At 28.6% G+C, this 17,280-nt stretch overlaps 1 protein-coding gene across 1 annotated transcript in view; it reads right to left on the reverse strand.

Annotated features, from left to right (window-relative positions):
• The window catches only part of Gdap2 (ganglioside induced differentiation associated protein 2), a 79,121-nt gene that overhangs the window by 20,474 nt on the left and 41,367 nt on the right, over nucleotides 1–17,280 (reverse strand). The window contains exons 2-7 of the mRNA XM_003694271.4: nucleotides 13,009–13,197; nucleotides 12,793–12,935; nucleotides 12,573–12,705; nucleotides 12,380–12,489; nucleotides 12,050–12,289; nucleotides 11,794–11,962 (exon numbers count right to left, since the gene is read on the reverse strand). Coding sequence (XP_003694319.1) covers nucleotides 11,794–11,962; nucleotides 12,050–12,289; nucleotides 12,380–12,489; nucleotides 12,573–12,705; nucleotides 12,793–12,935; nucleotides 13,009–13,193 — 980 coding nt within the window. The 5' untranslated portion in view covers nucleotides 13,194–13,197. The remainder of the gene's footprint in view (nucleotides 1–11,793; nucleotides 11,963–12,049; nucleotides 12,290–12,379; nucleotides 12,490–12,572; nucleotides 12,706–12,792; nucleotides 12,936–13,008; nucleotides 13,198–17,280) is intronic.

The raw sequence follows: 17,280 nt of genomic DNA on the forward strand, positions 1-17,280 counted from the left end.
CATATCCAATTTCGTGAATCTTTAAATTTGGCTAACACAAAATGATTTTTCAGTTTTTTATATTAGAGTTGTAAATTTAAGAAAAAGGAGATAGTTATTTATATATTTTAACAATAGATTATTGATTTATTGGAAATATGCTTTATATTTATAAAATGTTGATCAATTTATCTGATTGATATTATTATTATTATTATTATTATCTAAACTTTAGAAAAATTGAAATATTTATTGAAATTTCTGATTAAGTGAAATTAATATTAAAGATTTTTTCGAACACAAATTCAAACACATTTTGCAAGCAAAGTTGAATGAAATTTCTTCTCGATCGACAGCAAGCTGAAATTACTTGGTGAGATAAAAACGATTTATTGAAAAACGAATTCATAAATTTTCATTCTTTTTAAAATATTTCTTAATCTAACACACGTTCATATATTAACAATTAATTTTATCATCGAAAATTCCTGTCCTATTTTATAAAATCTTGAGTACACAAAAATATCGTTTCTTTCTTTTATTATTCTTTTTTATAATTATCCATTACTCGCTAATCGTTGCAAACACTAAAATGTTAATTAATGTTACGTGTTAAATATAGTTAGAGGAATTTATCAAGTGCCAATAAACATCTTAAAAACTTCAAATCTGCCACGAAACTGTCGGTTCAATTCTAGAACACGATAAAAAATATATTCACAATGTCTTCGTTCCAAGTTACTACAAATTCTCGTATAAATCTTCTCTTCGTTCAATCCTAAAACATCGATCCTAAAAATTACTTATCGATATAAAATATCTTTTGCTTCGAAGCTTAACACGAAATCGTCCACTCTTCGATCGACCCTCGACCAGTGCCGACACGCGGCACAGCGGTTTCGTCGCGTAGCGTCGCGCGTGGACGCGTCCATGAATATTCCATTCGGGCAAAATCAATGAGCACGTTTCACGTGCGCCCCACGAAACGTTCCGCCTTAACTTTGTTAATCGAGTCGGGGCCACGGTTGAGCGCGGTTCATCCAAGGAAGCGGAACTCCAGATGGAAAAACGAATTGGTATCCTTCCGTTCGATTTTCCAAATCGTTTTTTTTTTTCTTTTTTGCTTTTATTTTTCCCGCTTGTTTCCTTCGATACCAACACCGCGCTCGTGTACGAAGGATACGGTTGATACACACGCATTAAATCAAAACGTTAAACGATTCTATCAACTGATTTTCGCGATGACGACTCGACAATGGACGATTGTACGATTAACGATAGTTACGATTGTTGTTTCTTTAATCGTTATCAATGCCATTGTCTTTTCTTCTTTTCTTTTTGCTTCTTAATCTTGCCGCAGAGATATCCGCGAGGAAAAGAGAGAGCGAGCGTTTTCAAGAGTTTAATTATCTGTCGATGCTTTCTTATGTTAGGATCGTTAACAGGTTTTGCGCAGTGCAAAGTTTCAGGAACGGTTTAAAAAATTTCCGATACCGGATTGAAACTAGATTTTGACGGATTAATCCATAGATTAAATTCATACCGATTTATTAATTAAATATTTAAATATCATTAATCGAAACGTCATAGAATTTTCACGGATCGAATTAAGAATATTTTACAATTGTTCACAGATCATCCATAGCGGTGAATCGTTACGAATGAATCATCCGAGATCGCAGTTTATATTAAAGTATTCAGTCAACGCTCGATATGATTTTTCTTTTCATTATCACCCAATCGTGCGACGAATAAATACACGAGAAATAATCGCTATGACGATGATTCGAGCTACGAAGTTTGAAAATTCTAGAAGAGGAAGGAAGAAAAATCGGTGCCATGTTTTCTCCTTCGGGAACAACAACAAATCTCCCCTATATTTTTGGAACATTACCAAAAAGGCGCAACGAAGGGCGCAAAACAAAACTGGGCGTTGGACCAAAACTAAGGTTCCCGCGTATCGGAAAACGATTAAAGCTCGCCACGAAAATCCCCTCGTACATACACGTACAAACAACTAAACTCCAGCGACATTTCCACCGAACCCCATCCCAATGTGAACCAGCGGGCAAACTTCCAAAAAAAGAAAAAAAATTATTCTCGAAAAATGAAAATCGTGAACCGATCCCGCGTTCAAAGATCAGGACGCGTCAGATGCGGAACATTTACGTAACGCGAAAACATACACACACGCACGCATCACGACGGTTCAAATTACACGACGAAAGGACAACACAAGAGGATACACGATACGAGTATAGTCGAGATCCCGAGATAATGTAATACGCACCGGTCCTCGTCCTCGATCACATCCACCATGTCAATCATGACCATTCTGATGATACGAACACTCCGTTGACGAAAACGTTGCCTCCTCCGCTTCTTGTGACTGAAAAATCTTTTCTTGGAGAGCAATGCTTCTCTCTCTCTCTCTCTCTCTCTCAAATTCTCATATATATATATATATGTACTACTACCAATACGTTAAACGAAATAATAACGAATCCTTGCTGGCGACATGGCTACTCCATCGTACGAGGATTCTTATGTTTTTAAATACGCTTCGAACAACAGTATCACGATGCAATATGTATATATATATATATATATGATCCTGGAAAAAGCACGGGCGCACGGTACGTGTCACGGGATGGAAGAGTGAACGCGACGAGCCTTGGCGACGAGTCGCGACGCACTGAGCCGCTTGAACGAGGAAGACGGGACTACGGGAGGAAACGACATCGAGACGCCGCGTCTTCGTGGGCGCGCGCCTCCGCCGGCTGCGTCACGGCGCTTGCTCGGCTTTCGACTACTACGTGTTCGATGAGTGAAAAAGCCGGGGAAATGGCAGAGTAGGGGTACGTGGTAAGGTTGTTACGTTCGATTTCGCGAGGCGTTGACTAATTGCTCGGAATATCACTACGGTTGACCGTAAAAGGTTCACCGTTTGCGGGTTATATAGATACGATTGTCGGGATGGATGAAAATTGAGAGTATTTCGAGTTTTGCAAGATTTTTTTTTTTCTTGCAGGAATTTTGGCGGCTGTGTAATTTTATTCGTGACGAAAAGGGAAGTTGTTCGAAATGTTACATTCGCTTTTTTTGATATTTGAGTTTGGGGAGAACGTTGATTAGTTTGTCGAAATATGACACGTTTATCGTAAATGATTTAGTTGTGATATTGGTACACATTGTTCGTTGAAAATTGGAAATTTTTCGCAAAATTTTTTGCTGTTCGATCATTTTAGCTATTATGTATACTATGAGGTATTGTTACGTTTGATTTGATTCATTTGGGAATTTTTTGGTTGTTTGATCATTAGATTAAGAAGAAATTAAATTTGAATATTGAAATTAATCATATTCGATATTAAAAAGAGATTATTTAAAATATTTAGTTTCCAATGTTTATTACGTGATAAGATTCTTACGTTTGATTTCGCAATATCTTGATTAATTGTTAATATAAAAATATCGATTGATCATAAATCAAGTGTGGAATATATCTGTATTGCGAATTCATTCTGAGAATTTTTTTCTTGTTCGATGATTAGGAATTTTTTTATTCGATATTAAAAAAAAATTATGTAATCATTAAAATTTTATTTATTAAACAGCATTTATTAAACATTATTATATGGTTATTATATTTGACTATTATGTAAGATTAATTGTTCAAATATTATCAATTAATCATGAAAACTTCGGTATAAAATTTGTTATTTGTTTGTAAATTTGTTCGGAGAATTATTTCCCAATTATTAAAAAAATTGAATTATTTGATGTTAATCATGGAAATATTTATTATATTATATTTAATTATATACGTACATTCGTTTGTAAATTACCAAAGTTTATTTGTCAAATAAAAAAATTATGATTAGTTACTATTTGAAAATTTGAAAATTTTAATGAAAATTAATGAAAATATTGTAAATTTGTGGCGTTTTAAAAAAGATAGAAAAAACTGTACACAATGTGTATTTAAATTATAATTTTAATTAGAAATTAAAAAAATGAATTTATAAATTATTTCGATAAGGTATGTTAAAATATTTTAGATAAGAAAAAAAAACAATAAAAAAAATAAAAACTTCACTTGAAAAAAATTCTAATGTTTCAAAAGAATCAAAATATTACTGTTCGACACGCAAAGTGAATTATGTTTCGCTCAATATTATTCTGCAAGAAGAGATTAAACTTGTAATTTATTATTTTTCCCCTATGTATTTAACTTTTTTTTTATTTTTTTTTTCATAAAAAAATTACGAATATATTTAACATACTTAATATGTTGTTTTATTAATATCTTGATCGTAATGTGATATTAACGGTTTAATTAATTGTTTGTAATAAAATACTATTTTCATAATCTCAGTATAAATTTACATTAAGCCATTAAGCGTTAAACAATAATGCGCATTAAAGATAACATTATTGAGAAACAATTTACGTATTATTATATAAAAGTACAAAAAAATATATTAGAATAATAGTTTATTACTTATTTTTAAAAATATTTAAAAATATTTCCATATTTCAAAGAAAAATATAGTGAATCATAATGTTATAAATATTTTTATTTCTTCATAATTCTTATAAAACTGTATAATATATAAGAAAGAATTAAATAAGTTATTAAACAAGTTATAAATATTTTAGAAGTTTATAATTCTGATATTAAAAGGTAAATTTATAAATGAATATTATTAAAAGATTAAAAAGTTTATATTTTAAATCAATAAATGATATAAACGAGATTATTAGAGAACTTATAATTTAAAACTCAAAATCTATCTACTTTTTGTAAAAAATTTTAAAGAGTTATTTTTGCGACAAAATAAATCAATTATAATACAATTTTAACAAAAAATATATTTAATTATATTCATTGAAATTATTTGAAATTTTTTTTCCTACAAATATTTTCAATATAATTTTTAAACGTTTGCAAAAAGATATTTTTTTCAATGATAGAAAAATTCAGATCAGATTGATATTAAAAATATTATGTGTGATCATTTATGTTATATGATAACTTATCTTATATGATAAGTAATAAACAATTCTAAGAAACAATCTTCTAATTGCAATATATGAAAATTTTATCTATGATATTATTAAATAAAAATAAAATAATAAAAAATAACTATATCTATTTGATGATATAGTTTAAAATAATGAGCAATAATAAATTTATCCGAACCAATAAAAAAAAATATTAATATAGAATTCTATGAAACAACGACAATATTTTATATTATAATTATTAATTTCCAAAGTGTTTCTCAATTTTTTTGCTGACTGATTAAATTTTTGGAATTTTTTAAAATTAATAAAATTTATATTTCTTTAAAATTATAATGTATTTTAATATTATTTAAAAATAATTTAAAAATTAACAAAAAGATAATAAAAGTTCAATCTAATTAATATTAAGAATATTATTTTATACAATTCCTAATCAATTATGATTTTTTACTTTTGCAATAACCGACATCTTCACAAATATCTAAGCATTATATTGATCTATTTATACAGCTGATTATCTTTATCTTCAATTAAAACAATTTTTAATTCTTATGCCAAATTGATATGATTAATGTTTTATTTTTCAGAAAAGAAATGACTTATTTTCATAGAGTATATTTTGTTATTTAACTTGAATAAGTTTCTATATGATATTTATAAATATGAACAATTAATATTAAATATTATTATGTTTACCGAAATTCTCATAAAATATCCATTACGCGTTGAAGCATAATCATATCACATCACCTTGCAAAATGCTAATATGAATCCTAGAGATTTATATTATTCAAATCTCGTTGAAACAGATTTCAAATTTTTATTCGAAAACCAATCCCAACTATTGTAAATCAATAATACCTGCATTCGATGTCGCGAATTAATTATACAGGAAGCGCATATATTAATTCCAAGCACAGGATTCCTTGAATCAACATTGATGCATGATACACACGTGCAACTGGAATATGCGAAATTGGCAGCATTTCCAAGCGGAAAGCCATCTCATTCTACCTTATAGCGATGTTGACTGATTACTCGAATAACATTTGGCCAACGCAGGCTCGACATAGTATGATATATATTTTCGTTTAATGAATTTTTAGCAAGGAATTCCGTAGGCTCGCATGCATGATACACACGTGTTTTGTTGGAAGACCATTTATAGCTCTGGCTATTTTCGAATCGTTATTACGTTGACTAATTCCAAGTATGACAACCGATTACCATAAAAGAAGAGATCAAATGCAAGTTTGTTAAGTCTCATATACTAAGCATAAAAAATATTCATATATATATATACTTGTAAAAATACGCGTATTATTATTACATTATATTATTATATTAATAGATATATTTTTTATATTATTTTTTTATATATTAATATGTATTTAATACATATTTATAGTATATTAAATCAACGTATTATTAATTGATATTGTTTATGAAAATATGAAAGAAAATATAAATAAAAACATATTGCAAATTCATATTTTCATTATTATAATTACATAAATGAGACAAAAATTTACAATTTAAATATAAAATAGGCAGAAATAGGCTGCAAGAGAAGTTTACGTAAATTTAATTAGAACAATGAATCTAAATTTACAAATAACGAAAAATTATTAATTATTAATAGTAATAAAGTATATAAATATTACCACACGAAAAAAAAAACACATATTTCACAAGAGAAATAATACAAAAAATAAATTAATCAGATTTTTCAATCAAATACGTCCTAGAATATATTTTCCAAAATAAATTTTTCCAGATATGTTAGTTCAAATATATCATAAATATTCATCTTGTGTTCGAATAATTGAATAAATTTGGATAATTGACGTTTTAATGTATTTTATTTATATAATTGGTTAATTCTATGACGGATATATTTTCAATGCTTCCATGGTACGATGTAAAATTGCGTTATATTTTCACATTTCTGGGTCGATTGGTTTTAATGTAGCGCGGTTCGTGTGTTCGTTTAATCGAAACCAGCTGCTACTGTTCGATCGTTACACTCGTTTATCGTTTTAGAGAGCCCAATTGGAAATGTCAGAATGGGAAGGATTGAAATCAATGGCTGGTCTTAATGGCTTCGTTATTTTACGTTTCTTTAACCCGCCTGTGATAGCAAGTATAACAGTGAAACGATCTCTAACAATGTATTGCTTCTACATGATTATAATAATAATAATTATAATAAACTGTACAATTTTTATTCTAAGAAATATTCGTCATTTCATTCTAAATTTTAGGATTTTATATTATCCTTAATACAAGAATAGATAATTTTTGAGTTTCTTAATAAAAAAGAAAAAAAAAGTGATGGTTTTGATACAATAAAGTTATTTCTCCTTTCAAATTTATTTAAAAATATGTATCTGTAATCAAATGATATTGAAAGAATTTGATAAATGAATGATAATCAAATAAAGTCAAGTTAGACTAATCTGTAATCTAAAAAAATTTTTAAGTCCAAGAAACAAATAATATTATTTATTTTTTTTGGTTAAAAAAAATGTATATAATACATTATTTAATTTTTTTTTAATTATTTTTGAAAATTTCAAGGATATATTTCCAATTATTTAAGTGAGTATCATATTAATGAATAAAATACAATAATAAATTGATTGTATTTACTATATATATATATCTTATAAAGAAATATGTATCTAAATAATGGATGAAATTCTATTCGAAACGACGTACACAAGTAATACGATTCATCCATTATTGATTTTCAATACAATTATTTCGATTTTGTGCTTTCGACGAAATGAAAATAGGACGACATTCGATTTCTTTTGCACTGAAAGTTACAGCAAGATTAATCATCGATGCACACGCTACGCGGATATATCGGGTCTTTCTTCGAACGCGCAAATAAAGAGCACGTGATTTTAGAATTTCCTGCGGATGCAGGAAGCATAATTTTGCGAATTTCTCAAGGTTATCTTGGATCATAATAAACATTGCTTACGTTGCCTCGAATATTGAATATACACTTGTGCTATTATTACATTTTATAAATTCTCGTTGACACACGAGTGTTATATCTATGAATATCATTTTGAATATGAATATCACGTCGTGGAAAACAAATTTTACCACTAGAACTATCAAAATGATAAGTTCCTCCTAAATGATAAGTTTTAAAATTTTGATTAATAATTATCGAAGATAAAGTTAACATTAATATTTATTAAAATGGAAAATATGTTATATAAGATATGGTTAATCATAGTACATCAGATCAGAAAATGATTCCTTTTGAAAAAATTAGTCAAAAAGAAAGAATAAAATTTTTTCATTTCACGCTTCGTTTTCGAATAAATCAAGTTTATTGAAAATATTCAAAGTGAAATTGTCTAATTCTTAATTGAATATGAATTAATGATTATTCTAAAGTATATATAAATAATTTTATTATTTGATAAACTTAATTTTATTACTGCTTGTTTTTGAGAAAATAAAAATTTGATCATATAATCAAGAACTCGTACAATTTTCAAATTTAATTTTCTTGAAAATTAATATTTTTGAATGAAATATATTTATTTTATATATTTTTTTACTTTTACATACAAAAGTGTCAATAATTTTATTTATTAGCTCTTCACTTAAATTTGAAAGAAAATTCAATTCTCCATTTATTCGAAAACAAAGCAAATAAATAAAAAAATGAAATTTTTTCGATTTATTTTTTCATGAAAAGTTATCTTATTATCTGATTTCATACAATATCTTCTATAACTATGATTTTATGTAGAAAAATAAGTTAGAAATATAAAATAAATTTTGTAATAATTTAATTAATTTATATTAAGTAATAATTTCAATTGATAAAAGAAAAAAGCATTTATCTTTTATGATAAATGTTTCATTTAAGTTAAATTTCCTATTTTATAGAAAAGAACCTTCATAATAGCTTGGATCGATTTCTCAATTGATCGTATTAAAGATTTCACGAGACCGTGGCCTCAATTATAATGAATCCAAGGTGTTTCATCAACAAAATGATCGGTTAAACCATTTCTTTATCGAAATCATTAATCTTTTAAGACACGTCTCGAATTAGCAGAAAGAATAATAAATAATCTCTGTAATCAAATGATCACTAAGAATTTACAGAAAATTAAAAGATCAAGAAATTTTACGTTGAAAAATATAGAAATATAGAAAATATTAATAAATCATTATTATATTAGAAATATAAGGAAGTAAAGAAATAAAAGAAAATTTAATAGTTTGGCAATCTTGCAGTTCACTTGAAAAATACACGAAAGATCATTGTTAAAGGCGCCAGATGTTCCAACATTAACTTTGACAGATGTCTAAACTAATGTTTACCAGTGCTGATGAATTTAAGTAAACTATATGCATCAAATAAACATTTATCTGGCGTGAGTGATGTATGAACATTTTGAAAATATGAGTAGAAAATATAGTTGAAAATTCAAGCTTAAGGTCATGAAGATATTTCGTACCGATTTTTTCATTTGTTCACTTTAAATTGAGAAATTAACTATATTTTTTAGAAAAAATTACGAAATTGTTTGTCATAATAATGATTTTATAATAATGTTATTTCCTATTTTATATTTTTATGTTAAATAAAAAAATTAAAGTTTGGAATTCAAAAATGTTACGAGGATTAACATTGAAAATTATGAATATCATAGAATTTTCTTTTTGTAAAAAAAGAGAAAAAGAAAAAATGAATAATTATTATATAAGCATCATTTTTCATTCTAAAATTAAGTACTATATTTGACTTATCTAATCTTACAAAAATATAATAAATATAACAAAAAAAAATAGATTCTGTTAATGTTTTATTCATTCTAGAGGAATGCAGCAAATTGTAGAATCTTGTTTCTACCAAATTGCAAAACTCCAGATTCTTAATTTAATTTTGTACTTATAAGATTTCATTGCGATAAAATAGCATTAAGATTTTGAAAGGAACCTCAAAGAATTTATCTTGTTTAATGAATCGTCATAATTAATCGAATGATTTCTTGCAAATATGAGTGACGAGCTTTCGTAAAAAATTAGATAAATTATTACTAGAATATTCTAGACATCGAATATGTTTTATGCGTATCATGCTATTTCGAGATACATAAACGAGCTTGCAGCGTAGAAAGGTTACGAGGCCGTTTCTATCAACGATATTATTGACGGAAGCTTTTTATATAAAGGTAATTTTTCTTTCAATAATAAATAGAAAGAATTCCATTGATAAATAAATAGAAAATCGATATCTCATTATAATTGTAATTATCATTACAATCATGTAATAAATAATTTATTAAAATTAATTAGTAAAATAATTCTTTAATTTTGGATTATGCATGTATGTTCTCATATTAATATAGAGAAAAACTATAAATATGTAGAATGATTAATAAAATAAATAGTATATTGTTTAACTTGAAAAAGTATTTAAATCACATTATGTATCATGTGCAATTACAGAATTGGATAATCAAATATATTAAAAATTATAATTATATGTATATGTAATAAATGTGAATTATTCTACAAATAGTAACCTTTAAAAAATGGATTTTATTATTTTATTGTTTTATATGATAATGTTTTATATGATAATATAATATAATTGTTGAATGAAACATTCATAGCAATAGTTGATATTGAAGAAACCTGCATTCGATAAGAAAGAAATTTTGTCTTTTTGAAACATCTTATGTTATGTTATTAAATAAATATTAATATTAATAAATAAATAATAAATAAAAAGATACACATTTATTACTTTTTAAAAATTAGAGAAAATGCATTTTCTAAAAATCTTCATTGGAGTTACTCTCAAACATAAAAATAATTCAATTCTATTCTCGATCTCTTTATCGACCAATGATATATAATGTATTAATAAATCAAGATTTCTACGATAAAAAAGTACCGTATAACTATATACGAAAGATTTATAGATATTTATATATGAAAGATTTATAGATATTTATATATGAAAGTAGTACATATTATGTTTCTACTTAAAATAGTAAAATTAGCATTATAATGTACAAAAGAAATGTGGATTTTATGCATAATTATACTTGTAATATTCATTGAATGAAATTATAGATTTTATTACATTTTGGGAAAATTAAATGGAAAGTTAGTACTTCTTTGTATTAACAAAGAATATATAACGTTGAATATTTTAGAATTAAGTTAATAATAATAAGAATTAAGTTAATTTTAATATTTTATATGAAAACATTTCGATATGAAAAATTTTAATCTTTAATGTCAGAGTGCTTCGCACATTTGTCAATAGATATGTTGTTATTTTATTTAGATTTTACACAAAGAATGGCGTATTTATATGAATTATATTTATATATTATTTATTTATATTAATATTGATCATTGTTACTCGATATATATATACTCGATTATAATTAAATTAAAACGAACACTCTACAATTAAAGCAAATGTTTGTATAGTCCCACAATCACACGATTTTACATACCTATTTAAATCACTATTTATATCCACTTCCAGTACGTATGGTCGACACATTTTTTTTTCAAATTTTTTTTTTAATAAATATTCGTTATACACTACTTTCACGCAAATATCTATAATTATATCACAAAAAAACTGCGATAGATTATATTATAAAATTGGACAAATGATCGATTTGTTATATATTCAATTGTTATGTTAGAGTTCAATTGTTATATTGCTATACATTCAATAACGATTTTTAATTCAAAAAATATTTTTAATCATACCTTTCTTTCTGTTGCATTTGTTTCAGCATGATATCTGCAAGTGGATCGGCAGGTGGCCTTTCTCCAAGAAGTCTTTGTCGATCCAAATCACCTTGCATTTGTGCAAACGCATGTTCACCAATATTCACGGATGTTTCTAATTGCGCAGATAATTCTACACTTTCATCGCCTATAACAAATAAACGTAAAACATTGTAGCGTATAACATTTTTTAATTAAAATATATTATTTCTAATACATCGTTTCACGTTATTACCATGTAAAGCATGTTGAGGATTATCGATGATCCTAATTTGTCGATCAGGAAGTAAAGGTTCTCCATCCGTTCCACCTATATCGTTCGGTAGTTGCCAACACGCGTTATCTTGCTCTGCTAAATTTCTTGGGAAATAGAGTGGAAGAAGAACTTCGTAAATTCCAAGATCACACGGTTCCAATACAAGTACAATACATGTAACAGAATCGCCATATTGCTCCAGAAATCTTCTTATTGTTCCTATTACATACAATGAAACATAATTGGGAATAATTATCATATACTTAAATGAATTTAAAAATAATATTAATTTAAATAATTCACACTCACTCAGTGCAATATGTGCTCCCGCATCGGGAGGATAATTTCTTCGTACAGAATTAATTACTGGCAGCGCGATCGTGCGTAAACCAAGCTCTCGTGCTTTTTGCAAAACATTTCTATACAAAAACATGAATAATATTTTATATACTTCGCACATATATTTAAATAAACGCTTTATATTATTTAATATAAAATTTACCTATAGCAGCAATGTAATGTATTTTGAGCTGCTGTTTGGTATTTTACATTGTATACTGGTCCTACAGTATGAATAATAAAGCGTGCTGGTAAACCATGAGCTTGAGTTACTCTTACTTCACCGGTTTTGCATTCTGTAGACAATTATTTACATTACACACAATTCAATATTGATGTAATTATTTTATTTTCAATTTTATTTTCTACTTTACAAGCAATACCTTTGATTTCATTAAATATTTCCATCTTAAGTGCTGATCCAGCCCGAACAAATATTCTTTGGCACATAGGACTATTATCATCCATTGTTTCATTTGTGGAATTTACTACTGCATCCACTTGTAAAATAGAAATATCCCCAGTCCTAAAAAATAATAATAATATTTATAACTTTTTGTAAATTAAATAAACCTTTGTAAAGTTATCTTATAGCTTACCATAGAGCAAGCTTGTTGTTAAGCGTTGGTTGACATGGAAAAGGACTTATAGTGTGATGAGTTGGTTCTCCAATAGAATTGGAGTAGTCTGTGAATCGGTGTTGGACGGGAAAGTCGGACCATTTTTTCAATGCGCCCGTCTCCACCACATCCGGGGCAACACCCAAGGGTTCCATGAGCCTCATTCAGCTGAAAATAAAAGAAATATTCCATATTACAAATAAAGTACAAATTGTTCCTATGCATACCTGTATAACCTCACATTCTTCTGTCGACTAAAGTTTAAAATAACCCGATACAAATATTTCATATATTTCCTGAAACATCTATGAGCCCCTTCATGCAATATTTCACCACTTTTCCACATCATTCATTCACGAATATCGAATTCGCTTTGTTATACTCTTTCGCGAAATGTCACGCTGACAGTTAAAGCGCATGCGCGCCGCAGCGCCTCGAGGTGACGCGAAATTCAAATCGCATCAAACGCCACGTGTTTTATCGAAACGATATACGGAACGAGATACCAATATTACACGTACGAATCATAATCGAAATTAGACGACGTTATATACGGATGTACGTGGAACAATATACGCGTGAAGGGAGAACTTCAATCGTAAGCGGTGAAATAGTAAAGGAAAAAGCAAGGTCGATAGATGGAATCTTCCCAAACCGAAGATGAAATAGTTGCTGACGCGCGGACTATCTTCGATATCGTAGAAACCTAAAAATAAACAGTGCCATCGATGAAAATCTGGGGCACACCCCGGGCTAATGGGAACAGCGGACGCCCAAGGACGTAACCCCGATCGGGAGTTTTCGAAAAACAACTTAATTCGTGGACGACCCGTGCCGTCCTGTGCGCATACAGTCACGTGTTATGCGTTAAAGCCCGTCTGTGTTCCTCTCCCTCCAGAACGGCGTTATGTGTGCGTTCGTTGTTGGACGTAGAATGTAGGCTTCCCTAATGGCAAGGAGACAGAACTTGGCGCCGTCTGTCCTGCTACGGAACTTATATCCTGACAACCTCATAAAGAAGGATCATCGACCTTCTTGCATTTACGTCCTCGCAGCCCTTTTCGAAGCAAAATCTATTCAACCACCCGAGGTTTCAGACATCAGTGCTCGACAAGGGATGGAAAATTATGTCAATTGACGAAAGGATTGTTGAATCTTCTCGAAGAAAATGATTGTATTTCAATTTTTATTCGATTAATTTTCTAAATTTTGTAATTCATTGTAAAAAGAAAAAAGTAATTTTTTTAGAAAGGAACAGAACTTTAAATCGCTAATTTACCTAATGTTTTCTAGGAAAAAACAATTGTAGATAGGTGATAGACAAGGAGAGTTAAAAATTCGTACTCAGAATGCACAATTTATCAAGATTCACTCTTTTATCGATCACTGTCTTCTTCTTTCATCGAAGCTTTCCATCGTGAAAGAAATTCGAGATATTATTTGCATAAATCCATTCGTCCAATTCATATTACAAGAAATATCGATGAAAGAGGAAAAAAGGAGAAGGAAATATATCTATGTCTGATGTTTATTAATTTGTATTAACAGGGATATAGGAAGGCAGAAATAGCTCGCTCTTAAGCATCCATAACCTCGTATGAATATCGTTCTTATCAGAAACAGAATTCGAGATGTAAAGTAACATCGTACAATGGAAAGAATTAGCATTTTTATGGCGGCACAGCGGGCAGGAGATACAAAACCTTGACGAATGTGGAGCAAAATGCTTCATCGATCGTATAAATGAATTCTGATGTTTACCCTGCAAAGTTCTCGAGCGCGCGCGTTAAGAACACATCCGGTTTAATCGATTTTAAAGGGAAACATTGTCTGCAAAGATCGAACCAGAGCTAACCAGTGTGTGGGGTCACGGCCATGTATTCTAGATATTCATTTCTAATAAAGTGGAACTTCGATTCTTTTTTAACAAACTTAATCATATACAATGAAGATAAAAAAGTTTCTTCTTCTTCTTTTCTTAGTAAATAAACGAATGCAGATATATCTGAGCTTTCGTCATTATTCCTGATATTTATCGAAAGTTATTTAACGTTACAAGATTATAAACTTTGAAATATTTGTAAAAAAATAGCACTTTTGCATAGAAAACGAGTTTGACGTTCTTGGAAAGTTTTTAATCAAATTTAATCTCGCCAAGGAGAAGGAAAGATCACTGACGTGAACCAGCAGCATCTTTTAATTAAACGAAACTATCAAACAACAAGCCCTAAACATGTTATATAAATACATGTAAGGCAAAAGTTTTGAATTCGTGAAATAAACATAGTTTTGAAACGACTTTTCAGAAATGCAAACGTGTTGTTGCACTAAAACCGTTGCCTGCTTTTGAAAGATCACTTCAAACTCGACTTGCCACGAAAGGGTTAATATTTCGATCTATTCCAAGCACAAAGGCAAATGGCGAAGAGTTAATCGGCCGTAAAGGACCCTCCACTTTTACCATCAACATCCTTGAGGATACATTCGAAATGAAGCTTCGCATCCAAAGTACTCTCCTCAACCTTGCCTATTCTTTCTCTATTTCTAACAAACTTTCACGCCATCGATCATTGAAGAAGAAAGAAAAACTCGTAGGGGACAGGAGATAAGAGAGAGAGATAGAAATTTCCTTGCACACAAAAGTGTTGCAAAGTTTTCTCACTTTTCCTTCCTTTTTTCCCCAACAATTTTCACGCGACATCGCATCGATCGAACGAGTCGTACTCGGCTGTCTGGCGGAGTTCTCGTTCGAGGAAAACTTCCATCTCCTTTGTCCCTCCTTCTGCCCTGGAGACCTCCATTTCTACGGTTTCGTCTATCCTTGACGAAAGATAAAGCTATCTCCCGCTATGACCTAGATTAAACGATTATCGATAGTGGCAGTTCCCTCTTCTACCTCTACTCAAAAGCTCAACCCTTTAGTCAGTTCCGCGAGATCTTTATTCCCCTCTTATAATTCCATTCTTCAAGTCTTGTTTTCACCTCGCTTTTGACTTACGCTTTTTCACCGTTGAACTCGATCCTGCCGGAAGTTTAACCAATTAAAATTAAATTATTGTCACGTTTTATTAATCATTCAAATCGTTTATTGAACGTTCTAGTTGATCGTTTAATTTGTGCAAAACTTGTTGAATAATATGTTGTGTTTTTTCTTTTTCTATTAAATCATTTAACACAGTATAATCTTTTCTTTTTGGATTAATTGTGCACTTCGAAATTAATGAAGAATTTGCAGTATGCCATAATTTTTAGTACGAAAGTTATTATTTGAGATAATACATTTGAATATTCGTTATATATTATTTACTTTATTTACTTAACAAATTTTTTTTTAATGCATTAATTAAATATAAAAATATTTATATAACTATAATAAAAGATTCGGTTATCGATTATCGATAAAGTCAATACTTCATGATTTTAATAACAATTGCAATCGATTCACTATTGGTTATAATTATCACTTTTATTTATATTATTTAATTCATATATTTCAACAATATTGAAAAACATTGCTTTACGCACAATTTTATTGGATTTTATTTATTCAATTGTAATGCACAAATCTTATATATTGTTGATATATTTGATCACAATAAGATTTCAGGCTGAATGTAATTATATTTCGCTCATACCATATAAATTTTTATTCGATTTAATGATTTTTCACTCGATGAGTGAATTCTTGCTTCCTTGATAGAATGAATGTATCCAGTTTCGGATAATTTCAGAAAAATTAATTAGCCCCGAAGCTATACATTTTCCTCTCAATCTTAACTGTATCAGCTCAAACGAGTTATTGGAAATTGCCATTACTCAACAAGGTTCACGGAACAACGTATTCGTCGAAGAATCGATCGGGAACAATAAACGCAAATTAAGTTGAGAAAGAACACTCAAACCTTTAGATTTTTCTCTTAAATAATTTCCCAGATTCTTTCTATTCCATCAATTTTAAATAAACTTTAAGTAAACCAGTCAATAGAGTTTTTTACAAATAATTTTCTCAAAAATTTCTTTGATTCTTCAAGATCAAAATCAATAAATATGAAATTAAATTCGATATTGCTTGAATAATAATTAAGGTTTCGTTTGACTGAAGAATATAAATTTATTAAACAAACGTTCATAAGATTTTTCTAAATATATTTTTAACTGCGTTAAATTTTGACTTGAATTTTTAAATATTAACGACAATTGGAATTAAATTTGACGAATATAATAATAATATATATATGTGTAAAATATATA

This window comes from Apis florea, unplaced genomic scaffold (assembly GCF_048593485.1).
Source record: "Apis florea isolate Af1SG1 unplaced genomic scaffold, ASM4859348v1 contig_2291_pilon, whole genome shotgun sequence".
NCBI lineage: Eukaryota > Metazoa > Arthropoda > Insecta > Hymenoptera > Apidae > Apis > Apis florea.